At 61.4% G+C, this 22,714-nt stretch overlaps 3 protein-coding genes across 4 annotated transcripts; 1 reads left to right on the forward strand and 2 right to left on the reverse strand.

Moving 5' to 3' along the window:
* Positions 1-897: 897 nt before the first annotated feature.
* VWA1 (von Willebrand factor A domain containing 1) lies at positions 898-10,577 on the reverse strand. Of its 2 annotated transcripts, XM_060625607.3 has the most exons (4): positions 6,494-10,577; positions 4,790-5,347; positions 2,523-2,801; positions 898-2,378 (listed from the first exon to the last, which is right to left on the reverse strand). In XM_060625607.3, the coding sequence occupies exons 1-4, from the start codon at positions 6,564-6,566 to the stop codon at positions 2,041-2,043; spliced, it is 1,248 nt and encodes a 415-aa protein (XP_060481590.2). In that variant the 5' UTR covers positions 6,567-10,577; the 3' UTR covers positions 898-2,040. The 2 variants fall into 2 exon arrangements, with proteins under 2 accessions (XP_060481590.2, XP_078308665.1); XM_078452539.1 differs by lacking the exon at positions 898-2,378 and having other exon boundaries at positions 2,688-2,801; positions 4,790-4,952; positions 6,494-6,675.
* Positions 10,578-12,538: 1,961 nt separating this feature from the next.
* TMEM278 (transmembrane protein 278) lies at positions 12,539-15,642 on the reverse strand. The gene is made up of 2 exons (XM_060624675.2): positions 15,282-15,642; positions 12,539-14,316 (listed from the first exon to the last, which is right to left on the reverse strand). Exons 1-2 carry the CDS (start codon positions 15,624-15,626, stop codon positions 14,056-14,058), a joined length of 606 nt encoding a protein of 201 aa, XP_060480658.2. The 5' UTR covers positions 15,627-15,642; the 3' UTR covers positions 12,539-14,055.
* Positions 15,643-16,942: 1,300 nt separating this feature from the next.
* Positions 16,943-21,075, forward strand: ANKRD65 (ankyrin repeat domain 65). The gene is made up of 4 exons (XM_078450584.1): positions 16,943-16,972; positions 18,813-18,880; positions 19,002-19,710; positions 20,228-21,075. The coding sequence occupies exons 1-4, from the start codon at positions 16,943-16,945 to the stop codon at positions 20,666-20,668; spliced, it is 1,248 nt and encodes a 415-aa protein (XP_078306710.1). The 3' UTR covers positions 20,669-21,075.
* The last annotated feature ends 1,639 nt before the right edge of the window (positions 21,076-22,714 follow it).

Consider the following 22,714-nt stretch of genomic DNA (forward strand, 5'->3'; position numbering starts at 1 on the left):
AACTACAGGTCAGAGTGTAAACAGACACCCGCAGCGGCACACACGGGCCGCACAGTCCCACTTGGCTTCCCTGGGCCTGATTGCAGGGGCTTGTGGGGACATGTAGGAGAAACACCACGCCCACTCGGCGGCACCTCCCCCAGCATCTGACCAAGTCTGGCCTGGCCGGGCACTACCATCTGCTCCTGGGACCCAGGACCCACAACCGTAGCCCCCGCCTCCACTCCGCTTGCTCTGGCCACACAGGCAGGGCAGAAGCCCCTTGTCTCCTATGCCATGTCACACAGGCACACCGTGGGCTCACCGCAGCAGGCCTCCACAGATGTTAAATACACCGAACTAGCGGGCAGTGCAGGCCCTAGGTGTTTAAGCAGGGAGCCGCCGGATTCTTGGAGTCTGCTTCGTGAAACATGGTGGAGGCCAGCTCGACTGAAGGCTGCCGGCCGCGCACACACCCCCACCACACCCGAGTGGGCAGACCCGGAACACGGCCTCTCCGCCCTGCAGTCGCGCGGGTGAGGGAGGGCCTCTACTTCCCAATAGCAGGCAGCGGCCGAAAGTCAAACTGCTGTTGGGGGAGTGGTCTTGCCAGCAGAGGGCGCCACAGCCGCGGCCCCCACCCGGGTCCGAAGGCTGTAGTGGGGGGGCAGCGCGGCAGAACCCGGTCCCCGTCCGGGCTGTTCAGCTCCAAACGCCGCAGTCCCCGCCCACGGAAGCCGCCAGAGCTCCCCGAAGAGGTGTACGTGGCACGGTGTTCTGCGTCTCAGAGCCGAGGGGGCTCGGCTCCCCTCCTCTTCCCCCAGCACCAGCCACAAAACACTGGCCCTCCGTCTGAGAGCATTTTCGGGGCTGGAGTGTTCTGACAGGGAGTAAAGCACACTGAGGAGACCGCGAGGCTCAGTTTACATCTGATTTACTCTATTTTACAGTCTGGGTTGTTAGTGGGGAAGAGGCGAAGTGAGCACTGAGTTGGTGCAGGCAGAGAAGCTCATGCCTTTGTGGGGCTGAAGGACAGCAGCTACGCCCTTAGGATTTGTCTGGTGGCCCCAGGATAGTGGTAGTGAAGACGTAGGAGTCAGAAGATGCTGTAGAGAATCGTTGGGGTGAACCCACCCAGGGAAACCTTGTTTGTCCCTGCCCCCAGCATGGCAGCGCCCTACCCAGAAGCAAGGGAGGCTCCCTATGAGTGCCAGACTTGGGGCTTGCTGGGGCAAGGAGCCCTCCTGTCTCCAGGGTCCTGAATGCCAGGATCCGATCTTGTTCTTCCAGAAAGCGGCCATCCTCACCCCGGTGGCTGTAGCTGGACCCAGCAGGGTCCTGGGCAGGAAGGCAAGGTCACTGTCCCCAGCAGGCACTGCCTCTCAGGCCAACTGAATGCCCTGATAAAGACCACCATTCTGCTAACCCAGCTGCTGACCACACCGGCAACCTGCCACCACTCCTCCCTGCCCCTTTCCAGACCCTGTCCCCTCCAGGAAGGCTTTGGGACTCGGCCAGAGCCCGCTCCTGCCCTTCATCCTTCCGCCTTCTACCAACATCTAGGACCTGAGTAGCCGCAGGAAGTCAGAGCGGCCAACTGGACCAAGCCCTCTCAAACGGATGCCGGGGCTCCGCCACCAGAGGGACTGGGCCTTCACACAAGCGAGAGGTCTAGCCGCTCCGCTCGGCCACCTCCTGTCCTGGGCCCACGGCCAGTCCTGTATCTGACGTTCTCGGCCCGCCCCAGACTCCCTGTCCATCTTGCTGCTAATTCCTGCCCAAAGGACGGCACCGTGTACCCAGGTCTGGGCCCGGGCAGGGGATCGCGATGGCACGAGCTGCTGCCAGAGCTGCAGCAGAGAGAGGGTCAGGCGGGGGAGTCGGGCGAGGCCTGCGTCCTAGAAGGCAGACGCCCCGAGCAGGGAGCCCTCCGCCGCGGGAGAGTTCTGGGTGGGGGGGTTCGCGCGGAGTCGCCGCGGGGCAAGGCCCTGCTACCGGCGGTGGGCGCCTCCCCCGCCGGGTTCGGGAGAAGGGGGCCCTCGGGTGGGCGGGGCGGCGGGCTCACGGCTCCCTGCCCCCGGCCCCCGGCGGCTGGGGACGCGGAGCGCGGCTGCGCTCGCCGTCGGGCGTGCAGGCCTTGGCCGACAGCGCCCTCTCGCGGCCCGAGCGGAAGGCTGCCGTGACGGTCACCAGGTAGGCGGTGCCGGGCGCCAGGCCCTGCAGCGTGGTGCTGTTGCGGCCCGCGGGCACCTCCACGCGCTGCGCCGCGCCGCCCAGCAGCGGTCCGAACTGCACGTGGTAGCCGAGCACCGCGGCCGGGCCCAGCGCCGGGGCCCAGCTCACCCGCAGGCTGCGCGGCCTGGCGTGCGAGATGACGATGCGCTCTGGCCCGGCCTCCTCTGGGGGGGGGGGGGGGGGGGGGAGGGGAAGCGTGCGTGAGTGGGGTGGGGGTGGGACCTCGGCCCGGCCCGGCGCCCCCTCCCCGTCGCCCGCCCCACCCCCCACCCCCGCCCGGCCTGGCCGGCCCTCCGCCTCGAGCTCACCCGGCAGCGTGTGCACCCGCAGGTACTGCGGCCTCACGAGGTGCACGTTGGACTCGGGCACCAGCTCCACGTCGTAGTCCGTGTCGGGGTCGAGGCTGACCCAGGCCCAGCCCGTGGCGTTCCCCGGCAGCTGCTGGCGACGCACGTTCCCCGGCTCGGCGCTGGGCGTCAGCTCCAACACGTAGTAGCCGGAGTCTGCGGTTAGCAGGGGCGGCCAGGCCAGGCGGAAGCTGCTGGACGTGACCTCAGAGGCACGGAGCTGCTGTGGCTGCATGGCGTCTGCGGGTGGTGCAGAAGGTCAGACCTCCCCGCGCCCGGGCTGGGGCCCTGACTGCCGACTCAGGGAAGACCGGCCTGGGAGATGTGGGGAACAGGAGCGCTGGAGAGCCCCAGGCCAGGGTCGGCCACCCCAACAGTGCTAACGATACACGAACCGGTGACAGGGCTGGGGTACGGACAAGAGTGCCACCCCAACTTGGGACTCCATCAGGAGCTTCCCTGCCTGCCTCAGCTGCAAACCCAGACAGGTGAGGAGCTATAATGGCCACCTCCCACCCAGCCCAGTCAGCCCCTCAAAAGTGGGGTCTGAGAACAGAGGACCAACCACCCTCCACAGCCCGAGTGGCCGGCACAGTGTGGAGTCAGTTCATCTCTGGACAGTCAAGGCAGAGGGGCACCACTGGTGCAGCCAAAAGATGGGAGGCCATCGGGGGACACTTGAGGGGTGGATATATGACAACTCCAGGAGTAGCTGGATGTGGGGCTCAGAGTACTGCCTGCCTCTGGTTTCCAGGAGAGCAGGGGGGGGATTCCAGAGCCAGCCCCCCAAATGTGCATTACTCCCGAGCCTGTGACACCGCATGGCCATCTGAGTGACCATGCAAGCAGGTAAGGCTGGACACCACATGGCTTGCATGTAAGGCTGATAAATGTCGAGGCAGGGTTGTGCCCATTGGGACCCTAATGCCTTCTCCTTTAATGCCGGGTGCTCCAGCTGTCAGCCTGGCACTCATTCTCCTGTCTATTCCCCATACTCAGACCCCCACCCACCCCTATCCCAGGAGCCCCCCACCCTTTTGCCTAACTGCCTTACAGCCTTGGATTTCTCCTGTCCAGCTGCTTGCCTTTCCTCTTACTATCTCCTCCAGGTTCAGCCACAGTGGTTGACTCAGGGGCCACCAGGGGCCAGGTGTCCCTGGGGGAAATCTCTGGGAGGACCCTCTACCTTTCTCCAATCCACAGTCCAACTCCTGGTTTCTGGTGGATGATTAACCCACAGGCTGAGACTCAGAAAGAATCCTGGGGTTAGTGGCATTTTTTAGTGGTTAGAGCAGGCTGAGCCAGCAACCAGGCCCTTCATCTCAGCCCCTCCCACTGTGAGGTTTGGCTGGGGGTAGGGGTGGGGGTCCATTAGAAAGTTGGTGGGAGGGGCGCCTGGGGGGTTCCGGCGGTCGGACGTCAGACTTCGGCTCAGGTCATGTTCTCGCGGTTTGTGAGTTGGAGCCCTGTGTCGGGCTCTGTGCTGACTGCTCAGAGCTGGGGACCTGCTTCAGATTCTGTGTCTCCCTCTCTCGCTGCCCCTCCCCTGCTCGCACTCTGTCTCTCAAAAATAAATAAACATTAAAAAAAAAAAAAAAAGAAAAAGAAAATTGGTGGGGAGCTGCCATCCCCTGCAGCAGGCCCTCTCTGGTCCAGCCTCTTCTCCAGCAATCCCCAAAACCACCAATGGTGCAAACCCACTCAAACTCCTCTGTACTGTTCCCACCCACAGGGTAGCAGGGCCCGAGCTCTGTGGGAAGCAGTCCTAGCCCATCCTGACCTGGCTTTCTCATCTCCAAGCACGGTGGGAGCTGGCACACGTACAGGAGCCTGGGCTGCCCATCTGCAGAGTCCTCAGGCTTGGACCCTCCCTCTTCTTCCTCTCCACTTAACCACATCCCACCAGATGCAGCTCCTTGGCCTCTCGGCCCACTCCAGGCCCCCCAGTTGGGGTGGGCCCGTCAGCAGAGAACCCCACCCGGAGGTGTTTATTCAGGCCGACCCTCTGTCCCACTATAGCCCAGGTAGAGGGGCACACAGGGCACACAACTGGAGCATGTCCCCCAAGGATGCACAGAAAAGCCATGGGTGTTACCTCCCGGCCGAACCCCAGGAAGTGCCACTGTCCCCGAAGCCCTGGCCCCTGCTCCAGGCCCTCGAGTCCCTCTCCCCCATCTCTTCCGGGTTCCTCGCTGGGGTACCCCCAGGCCCTGCCTCCTCCCACCTACCAAGAATGGACCCCCTCAGCTCCTGGGCAATGATGTGCAGGTCGTCCACGTCCACAAAGTGCAGGTGATCCTCTGCGGGGGCCGAGGCAGCAGCTGACAGCTCCAGGAGGTTGCCACGACCGGTACTGACGATGAAGACGGTAACGCCCAGGTCCTTCAGCTCCTGCATGGGGGGCCCCACGGGGTCGCTGGAGCCGCCATCTGTCACCCACACCAGCACCTTGGGCACCCCTGGCCGGGCCCCTGCCACCTCGGCAAACAGCTGCTCCTTGGCGTAAGCCAGCGCCAGGCCAGTGTTGGTGTCGCCCATGCGCTGGGCTGCAGCACGTATGGCATCCTGGACAGCCGCACCTGAGCTGTGCTGGCCGAAGGGGAACTCGGTGTATGGGCGGCTGCCCACATGCACCAGGCTGGCACGCAGAGCCCCAGGGCCCAGGGGCAGTGGGGCCACCAGCTGCCCCAAAAACTCCCGAACTCGGGAAAACTCATAATGAGACACGCTGGCCGAGCTGTCCAACAGAAACAGCAGGTCCCCCTGGGGAGCCGATGCTGGGGGACCTGGGGGAGAGGAGAGGGTTCAGCCCCAGGTGGTGGCCCCCAGACAGTCCCACACCCAGGGCAGAACCCCCAGGGTCTGAGCTTTCCCTAAGCTGGAGCTTGCCCTTACCCAAGTAGGCCCCGAAAGCCTGCTCCAAAGGTCCTGCAGGCGGCACCCCTGGGGGAAGGGGAAAGGGGTCCTGGGCCCACAAGTGGCCCACAGTCTCAGTGGGTTCTAGCTCTGTACCTCTCTGGGCTCTCTGGGTCCTCTTTGGGCTCAAGTCTTGTCTGTAAAGGAGAGCTGACCCCTCCAAGCCTCCACACCCACCCTTTCCTTAGCAGACTCTGTGCAGGCTGGAGCCGAGGGTCCTGGTCCAGCCCCTGGGAGTGTGGGTGGATAAGCCTAGGCCACAGTCCTTGTTTCCTCAGGCTTGGCTTCCAGAGAATCAGCCTCCAGGATGGAGTTCAGCCCTACACCCCTGCCTCCAGGTAAAGCAACTAGTGTGTGTGTGTGGGGGGGGGGGGGGGTGGCACAAAGCAGCTGGGGACACTGGGGGCTGAGATGGGCAGATGGGCAGATGAGGGAGACAGAGCATGATCACAGCCCATATGGCCAGGCTGGAGTCATCACCCCACTTACAGATGATGTCACCCCTCCTCTGGACCCATCCTCTGCTCCATCTGGACCCAGGAAGCAGGTAACCTGCTGCAGCAGCTTGAGGGGCCGCCAAACCCACAGGGCCTTCCTCTTCCTCCAGGTACCCCAGGGGGCAAAAGGACCCCTTCCACCACGGGAGCCAAGGGCAGACAGGAGTTGGGGCGTCTGGGTACTGATCTGGGCTTTGTGGCCTGTTTCCCCCAATCCGGTAGGGCGACTCCAGCCCTCTTACCGTCCCTCTACTAGGTGTCACTGCAAGGAGAGGAAAACTGAGGCAGGGACCGCCTCCCCGACACACACCTTCCCCTCCCCGTTCAGAACCTACCCCCCAACACCTGACGCTCCTCTAGCCGCTCGGGGTACCTGGGCCCGCCCGCCGCAGGTGGGTGGGGTGCCCCTGCGGCCGTCCCCGCCCCGGGCCGCGGGAGGGAAGAGTCAGCCCCGCGCAGGCAGCAGGGGGCAGGGGCGCCGCCCGAGCTGGAACCTGGCCCGCCGCCTGCCTCACTCACCACGTTCGGCGCCGCTCCGCGCCAGCGCCAGCCGCAGGCTCAGGGCCAGGCTGAGCGCCGTCCAGGGCAGCATCGCGCGCGACGGGACGGGGCGCGCTCGGCTGCCGTTCGCCACTCGCTCGCTCGGGGACTGCAGGGCGCGCCGCCGCGCAGACCGGGCCCGCCCCCGCCCCCGCCCCCCGGGAGGCCCCGTCCCCGAGGCCCCGCCCCCGGTGAGCGCTCTCCCCGCGTGCCGAGGCGCACAGAGTCCGGGAGGCGTGCGCGCAGAGGGACCCAGGCAGAAAGCGTCACGCGGCACTCACGCAGATGCGACCGCGGCACACACGCGTGGGCGTGCGTACACACAGAAACCAGAGCTTTCTTTCCTGGTTGGGAGGTTTCGGGGTTCCGCACTGCCCCCTGCCCCCAACCGGGAGCAGAGTCGGGGGCCACTAAGCTGGGCCAGCCCCAGGGCCCACTGCCCGTGACCTCCCCACAGTGCTGAGTCCTTGAAATCAGGCCCAAGAGCAACCCAGGGGTGCGAGGGGGTGGGGGTGACACCAAGAACAATGTCCCCCCCCCCCCCCCCAGCAAGCCCCAGGCCCTGTCCACACCTTTATCCCAGGGGTGAGAGAAGGATGGGTGCTGGGGGCTGGACGCTTAGAAAGGAGACAGAGCATTGGGAGGGGGGCAGAGGCCTGAAGGGGAGCCTTTTGAGGGACACAGAGCCCCCACCCCACCTGGCTTCCTGGAGAAAGAGGCATAGGAGCTGGTTTCAGGTCCTGTCCAGGGTGACCCTGCCGGAACTATGGCTGTCCCCATACACTCTGCCCAATGAGTGGCCCAGGGCTGGGCCAAGGGCAGGCCCCCAGACCTCTGGAGGGACCCACTGGCAAGCCAGGAAGGAACCTTGCAATCCAGGATTTTGGCTGGGCCAGACCAGAGGTGGCTGGCTGGAGGCGGCATCCCCACAGGCACTCAGCCCTTCAGGACAGATTCCCTCCCCTTAGGTGAGGCAGGGCAATGTCTTTTGGGCAGGAGCTGAGGGTCCTGATGAGGCCCCTCACCACTAAGAAGGATTTCTGTAGGGTAACCACTGCCCTCTTCCAGCCACTAGTCTGTGGAGCTGGGAGGGCACAGGTTCTCCCAGCCCGAGGTGGCTGGGGCGTCTCTGCCAGGATGTCCCCTCCCTTTCCCTTCCCAGGGGATGCTCAGAAGCAAGGACGGATGGGACTCAATGGTTTTCCTTCCTCCCTTTATGGCAGGTGAGACACTCTGTGAGACAGGCTGGAGTTCCAACTTTGCCTAAAAAAGGAAGTGGCTGAGCCAAGCTGGAGGAGCTGGGGCAGGAACAAGCGAGAAGTGTGTCCCCGCCGCCCCCACCCCCTCGAAGGGAGTCTTGGCAGTGGTGGTGCTGGCTCAGCTCCACAGGCCTCAGGACTCTGCTGGGACCAGAAACTGCCTGGTGCTTCCGCTTGGGCCTGTGCGGGTGGTGGGGGCAATGGGCTCCCACCCCTGAAGTCCAGGGTATGCCTCCCGGAGGGGCCTGGCCTGGCCCCCAGCCCCGAAGCACAGGAGGCTGACCAGGACTGGGGCCGAAGGGGACAGTGAGCGGAGGCCATGGTGAGGCCGCAGCAGCTGGAGGAGGCCTGGGGCTCCAGCCAAGAGCTGGCCCCGGGGGTGCTGGGGTTGAGGTGCCAGGTTAACATGTACAAACGCTCCTTGGTTCATTCTCCCTCTCACTGGGCACCCATCTGCCCGGGGCAGGGAGCTGGGCCATGGGCTGCTCTGTGGCAGGGCAGTTCCCCGCCTTGTCCCCCAAGTCCTGCATGGCAGGCGGGCCCCAGTCACGCTTCGGCCTGTGCTGCTGGGCTGACAGGGAAGTTTCCGTCCCTTCTGGAAAAACTGAGCGGGTCTTCTTGGCCATGACTCAGGCCCTCGAGGAAGCAGCCGCCCTCCTCCCTCCAGCCTCTCCATCAGAGGGAGAAAGATGGGAGGCCCCGTGTTAGGACTGCTCTGCCAGGGCCTCTGCCCAGCCTTGGCTGAGCTCGACCAGCAGCCCTGGCCAAGTTCCTCCTCAGCTCTGACCACAGTCACTCCTGCTGCTCATGCTGGGCTCACACCTGACCCCTGGGAGATGCCCCCACATCCCACCACCCGATCGGCTCTACTCCCTTGGGCCCTGCTCTGCCCTGAGGCTCTACTTCCACAGGGCCCCTGCTGCCTGCATCATGGCAAGTCTCATTTCAGTGTCCTGCACTCCCAAGGGGGGGGACACAGACAGATGGAGGACCCCCAGGGAGTTGTGGGGGTCAGCCAGGAGTGTAACAGTCAGGGTCAGGGCTGAGCTCGAGGCAGACGCCAGAGGAAGCACAAATAGAATTGTCCGGAAACCTCCTCTCTGAAGAAAGACAGGCTGGGAGGCCAGCGGAGTTGAAAAGGACAGAGGCCGCCAGGACACAGCAGGCCCCGCCCCCGCCCCGTCGGCTCCCTCCCCCAAGCCCAGCCCCTGCTTGGTCCTGGACTTCGAGGGGCCAGGGGGAAGGAGCAGCCTGTGTGGCTGAGGCAGCCCTGCCCCTGCAGCCTTGGCTCAGTCTGAAATCCCCAGGGCATCACTTCCCGGAGCTGGCCCACCAGGCCTGCTGGTCCACAAGCAGGTGGAGGGGGTTCCCTGAAACGCAAGCACACTGCTGTCTGAAGGCACTGCCCCTGCCCCCACCGGGTCCACGGAACACTCCCTCCTCCGCACAGTCCAGGCCTCTGCAGAGAAGAAGGGCCTTTTGTCCCTAGCTCACTGTGGTCATGTTGACCCTAGGGAAAAGGGCAGCTCCCCAGGCCTCTGACCCCAGCCCCAGGGCACTCTGGGCCTCAGGAGCTGAGCAGTGTGGGTCCCCACCCTCACCCAGTGGTGGTGGGGGGGGGGGGGGGCGGGTACTACGTGCTGTTGCTGCTTATGGGTTTGTATCTCACATATGCACCCATGCATGTGCCCACCAGAAACGGGAACAGGGGCTGCTGTGGTCCTGGAATGGGGGCGTGGGGCAAGCCTGAGGCCCCCAGACCCCGTCTTCAACAGTAAGTGGGGTAGAGGGAGGGGGAGCAAGAGCCCAGAAGTTCAGCTGCCCCACCCACACATTCTTCTCGACTTAACCTGCCTGTTTGTGGTCAGGGACATGCCGAGACTAAAGGATCAGTCCTGAGGGTCTGGAGGTCCTGTTGTCGCAATCCCTAGGAGCCCAGGCCTGCTCTCTGTGGCCCCAGGGCTGAACCCTACCCAGTCCCCCTGCTGGCAACCATGGGGCGTGCAGCCTGGGCATGGGGTGGGTACCACCCTCTCTGAGTTCACCCAGCAGGTGTGAGCTGGGGCAGCCACATGCCAGAGTCAGTACGGGGGACATGCAGGCACCCTGTCCTCCCAGGGCTGCCGGGCTGGAGGGGGGACAGGCAGTGGCATGCCGGCCCAAGATGCAGGCCTACTTATTTTCCCTGTCAGGGTAGGGCCGTGTCAGACCACATGGACAGGAGCTACAGGAAGTGCCAAGACCCTGGGGCAGAAGCTGACTGGTGTGTGTCAGGGCAGTGAGGGGGCCTGGGGGGCAGAAAGGGTGGGGCAGGTTGTAGGGCTTGCATGGGGGAGGCAAGGGCCCATGGCACGTGCAGGGGCAAGGTTGATGCCAGGGGACGGACGCAAGGCACCTAAGGGGATGCCTTGGTGGCTGCCGTCTCGGGTAGAGCCTAAAGGACAAGGGGTGGGAGGCAGAGAGGAAGGCAGGCATCCAGACTCCCAAGTTTTTAGCCTGTGCAGAGAGCTGCATGGTGTGCCCTTTCTGAGGTGGGACTCCAGCTTTGGTTCCCCCTGCTGGAAATGTCTGTATCAGGGAGGTGACCACCACAACCAGCCCCAGCCACGGGCAGAGTCCAGGCCAGTTTGGATTCGTGAGCAGAGAGTAGGGAGGGGTAGACCAGGGTCAACACCTCGGTGGGGGCTCCCCGGTGGTCAGGGTAGGACCCAGGGGACAGAGTGAGGGAGCTTAGCTCTCAGAGCCAGCACCAGGCACTATCTGTCGCCACCCAGCTCACCCACCCCAGCTTAATTCCTGCCCAACACCCTTTGCTTACCCCACATCCCTGGATGGGGGAGGGGGGAGGGGGGAGGGGGGGCAGGGCTTACACCGGTTGTGCGGCTGGGGGGACTGAACCCGCCAACTCCCCCTGGACCCTTCCTAACTGCCACCAGTGTCTGAAGGGGTGCCTGCAGACACCTGAGCTCCCAGGAAGAAATACTTCGTGACTGAATATATGACCTTGGGCAGGTCCGGGAACCTTACAGAGGCCGATCTCACCACCTGTGGGGATGGGACAATGTGCCCGCCTGGGGTAATAGGGGAAGCAGACAGAGGGATGCACATACCTGTACACAAACATGCGACGCGTGCGCACACACTGGCACACAGGCGCATGTGCACTGTGGAAACTCCCCCCCGCCCCCCGTAGCCAGGCACACTCTTACAGGGCAGGGGCCTGGGCACCTGGGAAAAAAGTGTTGCCCAAAGTAGAGGTCTCCGCCTGGCCCACAAGTAACTCAGCGCCTCTGCCCTTGCCTTTCCAGACTGGCCCTCTAAAAACAGATCACAAGGCCCCTTCTGTTAACCTCCTACATCCCCTCACAGGGGCTCCTTTTGCGAGTGGGTGGGGCAGAGCTGGGGCTGAGGCTGGTCATCCCTGGGGCCAGCTAGAGGCCATGCAGGACCTTGGGAGCAGGCCTGGAAGCTGGGACACACCTTAGGAACCCTTCGGGCTTGGGCAGCTGAGCTCTCCATCAAGGCCTCCCCCTCCCCCCCCCGCCCCGCCCCCCCAGGCCCAGCTGTTGTTTTGATGACTCTGGGGCCAGGCGGATCCTCAGGAGAGTCCCCGTCTTCATAGCCTGGCCAGAGCCTGCCCAACCCTGGGCAGGAGGGGCAGGAAGGCGGACTTAGACCAGGGGAAGCTATCCTTGGGCGCTGGGCGGCCAGCCAGGCTCCTGTCTGACTGGGTGCAAACAATCGGAAAACCCCAAGAACTCCTGCGGGATCTGAGCCAGCCACACACCGGGCTCTGCTCAAGGCCATGGAATGAGCCCTGAGCCTGTAGCCTGAACCCTGGTCTTTGGGCACATCTGAGTCCTGCCCCTGCTGGTCACACCCAGAGCCCTGCTGGCAACACGGTATGCTATCCTTTAAAAGGCCTTTCAGCTACCCCTAGAATCTGGACAAATTACAAGAAACACGGTTTTTTTTTTTAAGTAGTATCTATGCCCAACATGGGGCTTGAACTCACAACCCCGAAATCAAGACTCACGTGCTCTATCAAATGAGCCAGCCAGGTGCCCCAAGAAACATTTTGAATACACTGCTGGGCTTACAAGGAAGTATCTATCTTCGAGGCTCCCCCCAGATTAAAAACACTAAAAATAAAGAAATAAATAAACAGAAGAGTAACGAGCAGAAACCCAGGATGATGAAAGGAAACAGATGGGAAAGCAGGACGTCCCTGGACACAGGAAAGGAGAGCTGCACTGGCAATTATGGAAGCCTGCACAGGACCCTCACTGGGCCCAGAGGGGGCATGCCTCACAAAAGGAATCTCCTCTGGAGGGGTGTGTCCTCAGAATTTTCACGGGCATTGGTGCGCCCCGGGGGTGGGGGGGGGGGGAGGCTGTCGGTTGAGCACCCACTTCCTGCTCTGGTCTTGGAGGGTTTGAGCCCTCTGCCGGGCTTTGCGCTGATAGAATGGAGCCTGCTTCAGATTCTGTCTCCCTCTCTCTCTGCCCCTCCCCCACTACCTCTCTCTTTCTCAAAAATAAATAAACAGGGCACCTGGGTGGCTCAGTCCATTGAGCATCTGACTCTAGATTTTGGCTCAGGTCATGATCTCATGATTCATGAGTTTAAGTCCTGCATTGTGCTCTGTGCTGGCAGTGTGGAGCCTGCTTGGGATTCTCCCTTTCTCTCTCTCTCTCTGCCTCTCTCAAAGTAAATAAATAAACCTTAAAAAAAAAAAAAAAAAGCACAACTTAAAATAAATAAATAAATAAATAAATAAACAAACAAACATTTAAAAAAACCACAAAGAGTCCTGGATGCCTGGGTTGCTCAGCTGAGTAAGTATCCAACTCTTGATTTCAGCTCAGGTTATGATCTCACAGCTTGTGAGTTCAAGCCCTGCATGGGGCTCTGTGCTGACAGCTCAGAGCCTGGAGCCTGCTTCAGATTCTGTGTCTCCCCTTCCTCTGTCCCTCCCCTCCTTGAGCTCTGTTCTCTCTCAAAAACAAACAAACATAAAAAAAAAAAAAAAGAATTTTTACAGGTATGAGCTGACAGTTAAAAATGAGGATCCATTCAAAGAAACAATATGAGAATCAGCAGAAACAACAAATAACAGATTTGGACCCCCAAAAAGTAAGAAATTGGAATTGTTAGGTACAGAATATTTAAAAACTGTATGTGAAATGTTCAAGAAATTAAAGCAAAGCTGGAATCCAAAAATTGAACATGCATGAAGATACCATAAAAAATGATGAGATTTGAATAAAAAAAGCAAGTATGACTTTTAGATATGATAATAAAATAACTTAAAATTGAATGGATGAGTTGATGGGACACAACCAGTGAATTAGTGAGCTGAAAGAAGATGAAGAAATCACCCAGAACGCAGCAGAGACAGGAGGTGGAAACAGAAAGAGAAGAACTGACATGGAAGGAGAAGGGAAAAGGTGAAGCCAGAAAGGTGTCCCCAGAAAGACTAGGTACAATGAACCAGGAGGCAGACTTGGAGACCTAGAAAACGGTTGAGAAGTCTCCAGAACTGATGAAAGATATGAATCTGTAGGAACAGGAAACACAGTGTATACCGAATGGACAAGTAAGAACATATCCACGACTAGAAACACGCTAATGCCAAAGATTGCAAAAGACAAAGACCTTAAAATTATCCAGAAAGAACAGACACCTTTCTTAATCTGGCACCTATCTAAACGCTAACCCTGACCGCCATCTCAGGCTGAGCCCTGCAAGCCTTGGGGCTGCTGGCCATCGCTAAGCTTCTGGAACCGTGTTCTTGGGCCGGTTGTGGAAGCCTCCCAGGCAAGTCTCACCACTTCTGGAACCCTCTGGAGGCCCGCTGACCGACCAGACATGGGGCCCTAAGGGCTGCCCTTTGGGAGGGAGCAGGAGCCCAGGGCAGCCAGTGACAAAAGCCAGGAAGGCCACCTTTCTCTGAGCCTGGCCACGCGCCCCTTCTCTGGGAGGCATCTCCCTCCTCTCTCCAGGCTTCCCAGCCTCTCCGCGTCAGAGGGGACTGCGGGGGTGGGGACACCTTGGGGAAGGGCGGGCCTGGGTTCCGGGAAGTCAGGTGCCATCTCGCGGCCACTCGAAGCACTGCGCACGAAGCCCCGTGGTATGCCCGCGATTTCCGAGGACGGAACCTGGACGCAGACCCCGAGCTTGCCGGCCTGGGGCCGCCTTATGAGGGTCACGGGGGGAGGAGTTCGGGTGCCTCGCGGGATTCGGAGGTCGTGTCCTTTGGAGAGGCCTCTGGGAGGGGGGTCACACCCAGGCACAGAACTGCTCTTCCCCGTCGGTGTGGCGTCCCGCCCGCCCACGGTCGCTGGACCCCGGGTGGCGGCGGGATCCAGGGGTCCAAGTTGGGGGCGGTAGCAGCGGGCGGAGACGCCGGGCCAGGCGGGTGCGGGCGGCCGAGGCAAGCACGAGCAGCGGAGGCAGCGAAAGGAATCCGAGAACGATGAGCGCCGCGGCGCCTCTGTCCGAGAGCAGTGCGCGGCACGCGGGGCGGGGCGCCGGGTGAACCTGGGGGCGGGGCGACCAGTCAAGCGGGGGCGGGGCCTGGGTACAGGTGGACGGGGCGGGGCGCGCCGTCCTTGGGGGCGGGGCCCGATAAACGACCTGGGGCGGGAGTAGGTGGACCCGCCGGGGCCTGTGGTGGTCAGTGCGAACCAGAGGGGTGGGTCCTGGGAGCCTGGCCTGAGGTCTGGCGGAGTGGGGTGACTGGGGCTGGCTGTGGCCAGGCATTTTTGAGTCGAGAATGGGAGATCCAGGGCCCAAGCGGTAAGGGCTCAAATAGGAGTCTTTTGAGGGGAGGCTCAGAGACTTGCTCCCCGGTTGTCCCATCCCCACTTTCCTCCCTTCTCTGCTCTCCCATGGCTCTTCCCTATGTTGGCATCTGACCTCGAGCCCCTACCCGTGCCTCTCACCAGCTGGTACCACCCTCTCTTCTGTGGCCCGGTGCTCCGTCCTCCGCCCCTGCTTTATGCCTACCGAAGGAGGACACCGAACCCATCTGCCTACATCCCCCTTGCTTAGACCAAGCTTTAGCCCATTGCACATGGGGAAACCCAGCCCAGGGCAGGAGGGGTCTGTGAGTGGCTGGGGCGGTGGGTGGACTGGAGAACTTTGATGATATCTTCATCTTCTCTTCCTGGAACCCCTCCTCTTCCCACCATGCCCAGCTGTCCAGACCCTGGTGGCCCCTGGTACAAAGCTAGGAGGCCTCAGGGAAGGGGAGGGAACTGTTCCCTCCCATGACAAACAAAAGCCTTTCTTTTGCTGTGTGTGTCTGTGTGTGTGTGTGGGGGGGGGGGGTTGGAAGAAGAAGGGGCTTTCCAGGGAAGGGCACATATGTCTCTGGGGACAAGGGGACCATGCTGGAAAGGGGCATATTCACCTACAGCCCCAGGGCCCTGCACTTCTGCCGGACCCCCCGCTACCAAGGGCCCCAGCCAGCCCCCACCCTGCCCATGGAGGGCTTAGCTCACCCTCGAGTGGCACAGGAATCCCAGGTACACGATGGCAGCTGCTGGCAGAAGGGCCAGCAGGAACACGGTTGCAGGCAGCAGCAGGTGCAGCAGGAGTCCAGCCAGGGCCTGGCCAGGCAGCAGTAGGGTCCCAAGGCCTCGAACCACCAGGCCTACCCACCGTGGGGACATCAAGGCTGAGGCCTGGCCGTCAGGAACCCTTTCCGGCAGCATGGGGGCTGTGACCGAAGTGCTGCCTCCCTCATCTTCCTCCATTTCCTTCTCCTGTTCACTCATGCTCTCGCAGGCAACAGGCCTGGTGTGTTCACGGAGGTAGTCAGATGGCAGGACTGAGGCCCCCAGCATCAGCCCTAAGTCCCCAGGTCAGACTCCCACCCAGACACCAGCAACCATAGTGGACCCAGCTGGAGGACAGCACCCTGGTCCAGGTAGGTCCAGCCCTGACCATCAGTCTCCAAGGCCACACCCCTGCCTCAGTTTTCCCCAATGCCAGGCTGGGCCTCTCTCTACCAGGCGACTACAGCTCCGGCTCTGGTCAGTGTCCCCAGCCAGCTCCTGTGTGTTCTGGGCAGGGCTTGCACAGCTGTCCTGGCACTGGGGCCCTCCTCCCTCCTGGTCCCGCCCTCTCCCTGCTTGGAACTCTCCCCGCCCCCCCCCCCCCACCAGATTTCAGTTCATAGGTCTTGACTCTGACAACTGCCCCATCAGTTACTGCTGTGTACAGGTGGCCACCCACACCGCTTCCCAGCCTTAGTCCCTGCTGGTTGTCCTCATTGCCAAATGAGGTTGGCCTCTCTCAGCCTCAGGAAAACAGGGGAAACACTGGGTGCCCACACCACAGGGCTGTGGAGGAGGCATGTGGGCAATGCATGTAAAAAGGTGCTTGGTGTAGGACTCAGAACACAGTAGGTGCTCAATAACAGCATCCTTTGCGTTGGAGTCTCATCCATCCTGAAAACAGTGGGAGCACATATTCTGTTATTTCAATTGGGGGGACGTATTCCCAGCTCCTCCGTAAACCCCAACTAATTTCCCCAAGTATTACTGAAATGCTCTGAACTCCTAGCAGAGCATTCAGCATATTAAACCCCACTTATGTAACTAGCTGATGTCTAACTAACGAGTAGGTTACCCGTGAGCCCAATGAACAAGGTGTGCAGCATCAGACACGAACATTTCCCTTTCACACCTTCTCCCACCGTTGGCTTCATCACGTCCAACTTTTTTCTAACATTTTCCAGCGCATAGACTCCCTTCGGACACATGAGGACAGGGGAAGACGGCAGCGATTGGGCACCACAGGTTTAAGGAATGCAAGCCTGAGACATGTCCCTGTGAGAAGGCTGCTTGAGGTTCCCCGCAGCGCATGCCAAGCCCTGTTGCCGAACATGCATGCGATTTAGTTGTTTTCACTGGCACACGCAGACCCAAACCTTACAGTAGCTTGTTTTTTTTTTTATTCAGATAATGAATTTAGAGTAAAAAATGTTGCAGGTGATAATGTTCAGATGCAGAGTTCGGGTGGAGAGGGTACCTGCCTAATCTCTTAAACTCCGTCCTTTGCTCGGGTCCCTCTTGCAGTCATTCGCTCACGCGGTAAAAACTCAACACTGGCTGAGCTCCCTCAGTGTACCGGGACTGCCCTAGGCTGTGCGGACGCGATGGTAAAGGCCAATGTGGGCCTCTGCTCTGTAGGGACGGCTCTGTGTGGGGCCCTGACGAGCCTGCACGAGTTCACAGCTGAATGAGCTGCAGTGCTCCGGACGGACCGGACGGTGGCAGAAGCTGGGAGGACCAGCCTCGCCGCTGGCTCCCACTGACTCCTGCCTTTGGGAAGGCAGTTTCTAGGCTCATCTGGCTCTCAGGAGGTTTGTGGTTTTCCACCAGGCCTCCCAGGGTGCAGGGTAGCTCTTCAGCAACGGGGTGCCCATTCACCCCCTCACCCCACCCCATGCCATTTGTCAAGCTTTTGCTCTCTTGCTCTTGTGGACTACTCAGGTGGTAAACTGTCCTCATCCACCCGGAGCATTTGCTTCCTTACTGGCTGAATCTGTCAGCCTGTGTGATGTGCCCAAACGGAGACTTCATTCTAGAAGAGGAAGGAAAACATTTAAAATAAAGTTAACACCTATTTTTGTGGAGTGGTAAGTGCTAGGGACAAAATAAAACAGGGTCGAGCTTCTCCAAATCAGGGGTGAGGCTTGAGGGTTCTCTTGGGGAGGTGACATCTCTAGAGTGACTGAGGCTCAGCCGGTAAAGTCCATATGGCTTGGGGGTGAGATGGGGCCACTCAGCTCCTTGCCAAAGACCCGCCCTTTTGGATCTGGCACAGGAAAGGCTTCTCTGTAGGGAGGTGGGGGAAGGGCCAAGGCTCTGCCGTGGGGGACAGGGCAGGGCCTTCAGGACACCTCATCGCTGGGAGTGTGTGCGTGGGGACGGGGAGAGAGTGGCCATCCCAAAGCTGTACTGCCTCCGGCTGGCAGCTGGACAGGGGAGGCTGCAGGAGCTGGCTATACCTCCTTCTGTCTGGGCTCTGGACAGGTGGCCTCGGACAGGGATCGGGGATGGTAAGGCATCCTCAGGCCAGGGCCCCAGAGTCAAGGCGACCGATCCTGGAGGCCTTACTCAGGCCCTTTACTGCAGCACCACTTTCTACCTTCTGGACTTGGCTCTTGGGAAAATCTCTTTGCCTGGGTCCCTCCTTCTGTCCGGGGGCTCTGCCCCTTCCCAGGACCCGAGGGATTCCTACTCCCCACAGCGTCAGCCAAGTTGCCTGGCATCCATGGTAAGTCTTCTATCCTGGCATGGCATCTGCGTGTGGGGGAAGGGTCCCACCTCACCCTGTCCCCCTCCCCAGCCTGGAATCAGGGGAGAGGCCAAGCTCCAGCCCCACAGGTGGCCGTCTTGGCCAGCGGTGAACAGGAGTGGAGGTGAGCAGCAGGGCCTGAGGGAGGGACCCAAGGAAAGGCGTGTGAGTGCCTCCCTGGGGGCCTGTCAGGGCACATCAGAGGCTGTGGGCATGTTTCTGCCTGCCTGGCCTTTGTCTCTGAGGAGGGAGCCCAGGCCAGGAGCCCCGGCGGTTGGCAGGGGAGGAAAGGTGCTGGGGCAGGGGTTGTTGCCAGCAGGCAGGGCTGGGCGTCCCCTTAAGTTGCTGGGTGAACAGGGTGGAGAAGTGGCCCTCAGCCTGGCTGGGAGGCAGCACTGCTAACCCCCACAGCTGCAGCTGCAGCCCTCCAGCTTCTGGAAGCAGACACCCCCGCCTCCACACTTCCAGGAGATTCAGGAGAGGGCCTCCAGGGCGTGGCTTGCCCAGGAACTGCATGGAGGGGATATCCAGCTGGAGGACAGGCCCCCAAGGAGGACTCCCTCTAGGGGTAACTGGGAGCTGAACTCTTCAGAAGGCTAAGTGGTAGCCCGGTCCCCTGGGGAGATGGGGGGGGGGGGTGCGGCAGTTCATATTGGCCTGGGGACATATGGGCTGGAGCTGGCCAGGGGCCTCCAGTATCCGTGAAGGATTCCTGTTCTTCTCAGATGGGCTCCGGGAGCTCCCGGCCGGGGGAGCAGAACCCGACCGAGGCAGGGGCAGAGCGGGAACTGCGGTGGGTGGAGCTGAGCTCAGAGGAGGCCCTGGGAGCCCAGACAGAGGGGCCCAGCGCCCCACAAGCCTGGGGGCGCCTGCTGCAAGCCGTGTGGAGGGGTCACCCGGGCCTGGTGACAAAGCTGCTGCGTCAAGGGGCCAGTGTGGAGGAGAGGTGAGCCCCGGGGCCGCTCCGAGAATCTTTACCGGGGTGGAGGAGGTGGCAGGGGCCCCTTCACTGAGCGAGGGAGGCGGGGCGGCAAGGGCGCCTCTACCCGCAGGCCCGCCCTGGTCCACGCCACCCTCGCCGCCCGCAGGGACCCCGCAGGCAGGACCCCGCTCCACCTGGCCGTGCTGCGCGGCCACGTGCCCCTGGTGCGCCTGCTGCTGCAGCGCGGGGCCGCCGTGGGAGCCGCCGACCGCGCGGGGCGCACCCCGCTGCACGAGGCCGCCTGGCACGGCCACTCGCGGGTGGCCGAGCTGCTGCTGCAGCGCGGGGCCCCGGCCGCGGCGCGCTCGCGGGCCGGCCTCACGCCGCTGCACTGGGCCGCCGCGCTGGGCCGGACGCTGCTGGCCGGGCGCCTGTTGGGCGCGCCGGGCCCGGGCCCCGCGGCGGCGGACGCGCGCGGCTGGACGGCGGCGCACTGGGCGGCCGCGGGCGGCCGGCTGCCGGTGCTGGAGCTGCTGCTGGCGGCGGGCGGCGCGGGCCCGGACGGCGCCCTGCTCGTGGCGGCCGCGGCCGGGCGCGGGGCGGCGCTGCGCCTGCTCCTGGCGCGCGGGGCCCGGGTGGACGCCCGGGACGGCGCGGGGGCCACGGCGCTCGGCATCGCGGCGAGCCTGGGCCGCACGCAGGTACGTTCCGGCCCGGCTGCGGGGAGGGCGCGGACAGGCGGGCCCCCCGGACAGACCGAGCGAGACTGGAGGGCGGGAGGGGCGGCGGGGAGGGGCTGCCGGGGCCCTGAAGGCAGCCTTGACTGCGTGTCTCTCGGAAGCCCGGGGAGGACGCCTGGGGGAGGGAGGGGGGGGCAGGGAGGGCATTCGGACTTTATTCTGGTGACCGGCAGCAACGAGTATGTATTGAGCACCAGGAGTGTGCTTGAGTCCAGCGGGTCCCTAGGCAGCGGGGAGGGGGCAGCCGGCTGCTCAGTCTTGGGTTTTGGCTGAGAAGTTCCAAGTGGATGTGTTGGAGTAGAGCCCCTTCAGACCGGCAGAGGTGCTGGCTCATTCTTACCAAGCGGGGAAGCGGCATTGAGAAAGAGGCTGCTAGGTCGGGGAGGCCAGATGAGGTGTGGGTCAGACAAAGGCTGTGTGGCCCCAGCCCCTCACCTGCCTGGGCCAGTCCCTGTCCTCTCCTTCCCTCCTCTTCCAGGACATGGAGGTGCTGCTTGTCCGTGGGGCAGATCCCAGCCTCAAGGACAGGCACAGTCGCTCTGCACTCCACAGGGCTGCTGCTGGTGGACACCTGCCCGCTGTCCAGCTGCTAGCGGCCTGGGGAGCGGAGCTGGATGCTGGAGACTCACTGGGCCTCACACCGCTGCACCACGCCGCTCGGGGAGGCCATGCAGAGGTTGCCAGCCACCTCCTAGACAGGGGAGCGCAGGTCAATGCTGCTGGGTGGCTCCACAAGACCCCCCTTCACCTTGCCATGGAGCACGGCCACGGCCCCACCGCAGAGCTCCTGCTGAGCCGAGGGGCTAGCCCCACCTTGAGGACACAGTGGGGTGAGGTGGTCCGGGACCTGGTGTCCGAGGGGGCCTGCCCCAGGCGCTGCTCACCCTTTGCAGAGAGTAGGAGTGGGAGGGGCACATAGCCCCAGAGGCCCTGAGCTGGGCAGAAGGCTCCAGGCTCCCACAGCCTTCCGAGTGTGCCAGGCTCCTCTCTTCTGGGCCGAGACTGCCTGCCTGGACAGAGGGGAGGACAGCTGAGAGGTTCCTGGAAGAGAAGGGGGGCAGTGGCTTGAGCTCCGGTAATGGGCCCGGGACTGCCCCACTGCCCCCTAGGGGGGCACATCACCCCTGCAGCACTCGTTAGCAGAGAGACTGAGTTGTGGCAACAGATTTGACTACAACCTGACAGTGTCCCCTGGGTCCATCATGGGGTTGTCACTCTCAGCTGCTCTGTACATGGGGATTATCTTCCTGTGTTTTGTTAGATCCGATATTTGTCTGTTGGCACCCATGTATTACAAGGCCGAACCAATGGCCCCAGCTGTTTCCATCTCTCCTGTGATCGAGCCTGTACTCAGAACTGCTGTCCTCTCTCCACACTCAGTTGATATTCCCCCTGTCCTAAATTATCTAGGGTCAGGTACCTGTCAACTAGGGACAGGCCCCATGCGCCAACGACCACTGGGATTATCCAACCGGTCAATTCTAAACTGCTTTCCTTGCCCTGCCTTGCCTTTCCTGTGGGAACCCCAGTGAAGGCTCTGGCCGGAGCTTTCCCCTTGCTCCCGCTTTTGCCTCCAGAGGACACTGGCGCCTCTCCCTGCGGCCCTGTAGGGCACGGTGTGCCCTCTTCTCTCAGGAAATGCAGGTAATAAGAAATGTACTCTCAATGGCATCAGCCTCTCCCTGTCATCACTCAGCCGTCTCCATAAATTAAAACTCCCGCGGCACGATTGAAACAGAGGGACGCTTGTCTCTGACTGTCCATCTCTGTATCCTCATAGAAAAATCACCACCATTGTTCGATTTAAAAGTATAATTTTTCTGAGAGAACATCTTTTTCAAAAAAAATCTTTTTTTAATGTTTTACTTTTGAGAGAGAGAGAGAGAGAGAGCGAGCGAGCGCACAAGCTGGGGAGGGGCACAGAGGGAGACAGAATCTGAAGCAGTCTCCAGGCTCCAAGCTGTCAGCACAGAGCCTGACGTGGGGCTTGAACCCACGAACCATGAGATCATGACCTGAGCTGAAGTCGGATGCTTAACCGACTGAGCCACCCAGGCGCCCTGAGAGAACAGCTTTATAGGACACATTTCATTTTTGAAAAGTGAGAGTCGTGCCAAATTAGTGCCCCTGCCATGGAAGTGTTTGGATTTACATCTAGGGCAACAGGAAGCCTTGAGGGAATTTGTGTGAATACGACGTGGTCTGATCTGATCTGCTCAGGAGCCTGCCATGTACAGAGTGGACTGTATCTGGGGAAGGAAGATACAGGGAAACCAGTGAGATGGTGGCATGTTAGCGGGGGTGGGATAAGCCTCAACATCAGACTGATTCTGTGGGAAGAGCCCCCTGGACTTGCTGGCAGGTTGGACATGGGGGGCCAGGGAGACGGAAATAACAATGACTCCTAGTGAGACCTAGGCCTGGGGTGGAGGGTGGGTGCTGGACTTTTTACTACATGAGGAGGGCAGACACCCAGGAGATGAGAAGGGGGGGAAGGTGGGGCTGGAGGGACGTCTTCAGGATCCTCAGTGAAGATGGTTTTCAAAGGGCAGGATGGCCCTACACCCGGCTGGCCGGCACAGCCTGTGGGCTCTACCTTCAGAGCACACTGGGCACTCAACTGCCTCTAACCTCCTCCACTGTGTCTACCACGGCCAAGCCACCATCAGCCTCGCCTGGAATGTCGTGTTGCCCCAGGCAGGCCAGCTTCGAGCCTAACTGCTCTCCCTGCTTGAGCCCTTGTCTCCCTGCAGTCTGTTTGCAAAACGGCAGCTCTAAGATTATTTAATAAGTTGGATGATGCCCGTAATGACTTCCCCTTTCACGAGTGTGAAAAACAAATGTGTCATATTGACGTGTTCAGATGCCCTAGTAACCTCACCCAGCTCACATACTCTCTCTACAATGTGATTTCCGTGTTTCCCCCACGAAAATTAGTAACAGAAAACCTCACTAAAATGTAGTT

The sequence above is a fragment of the Panthera onca genome, chromosome C1, assembly GCF_046562875.1.
Source record: "Panthera onca isolate mPanOnc1 chromosome C1, mPanOnc1 haplotype 2, whole genome shotgun sequence".
NCBI classification, from domain to species: Eukaryota; Metazoa; Chordata; class Mammalia; order Carnivora; family Felidae; genus Panthera; species Panthera onca.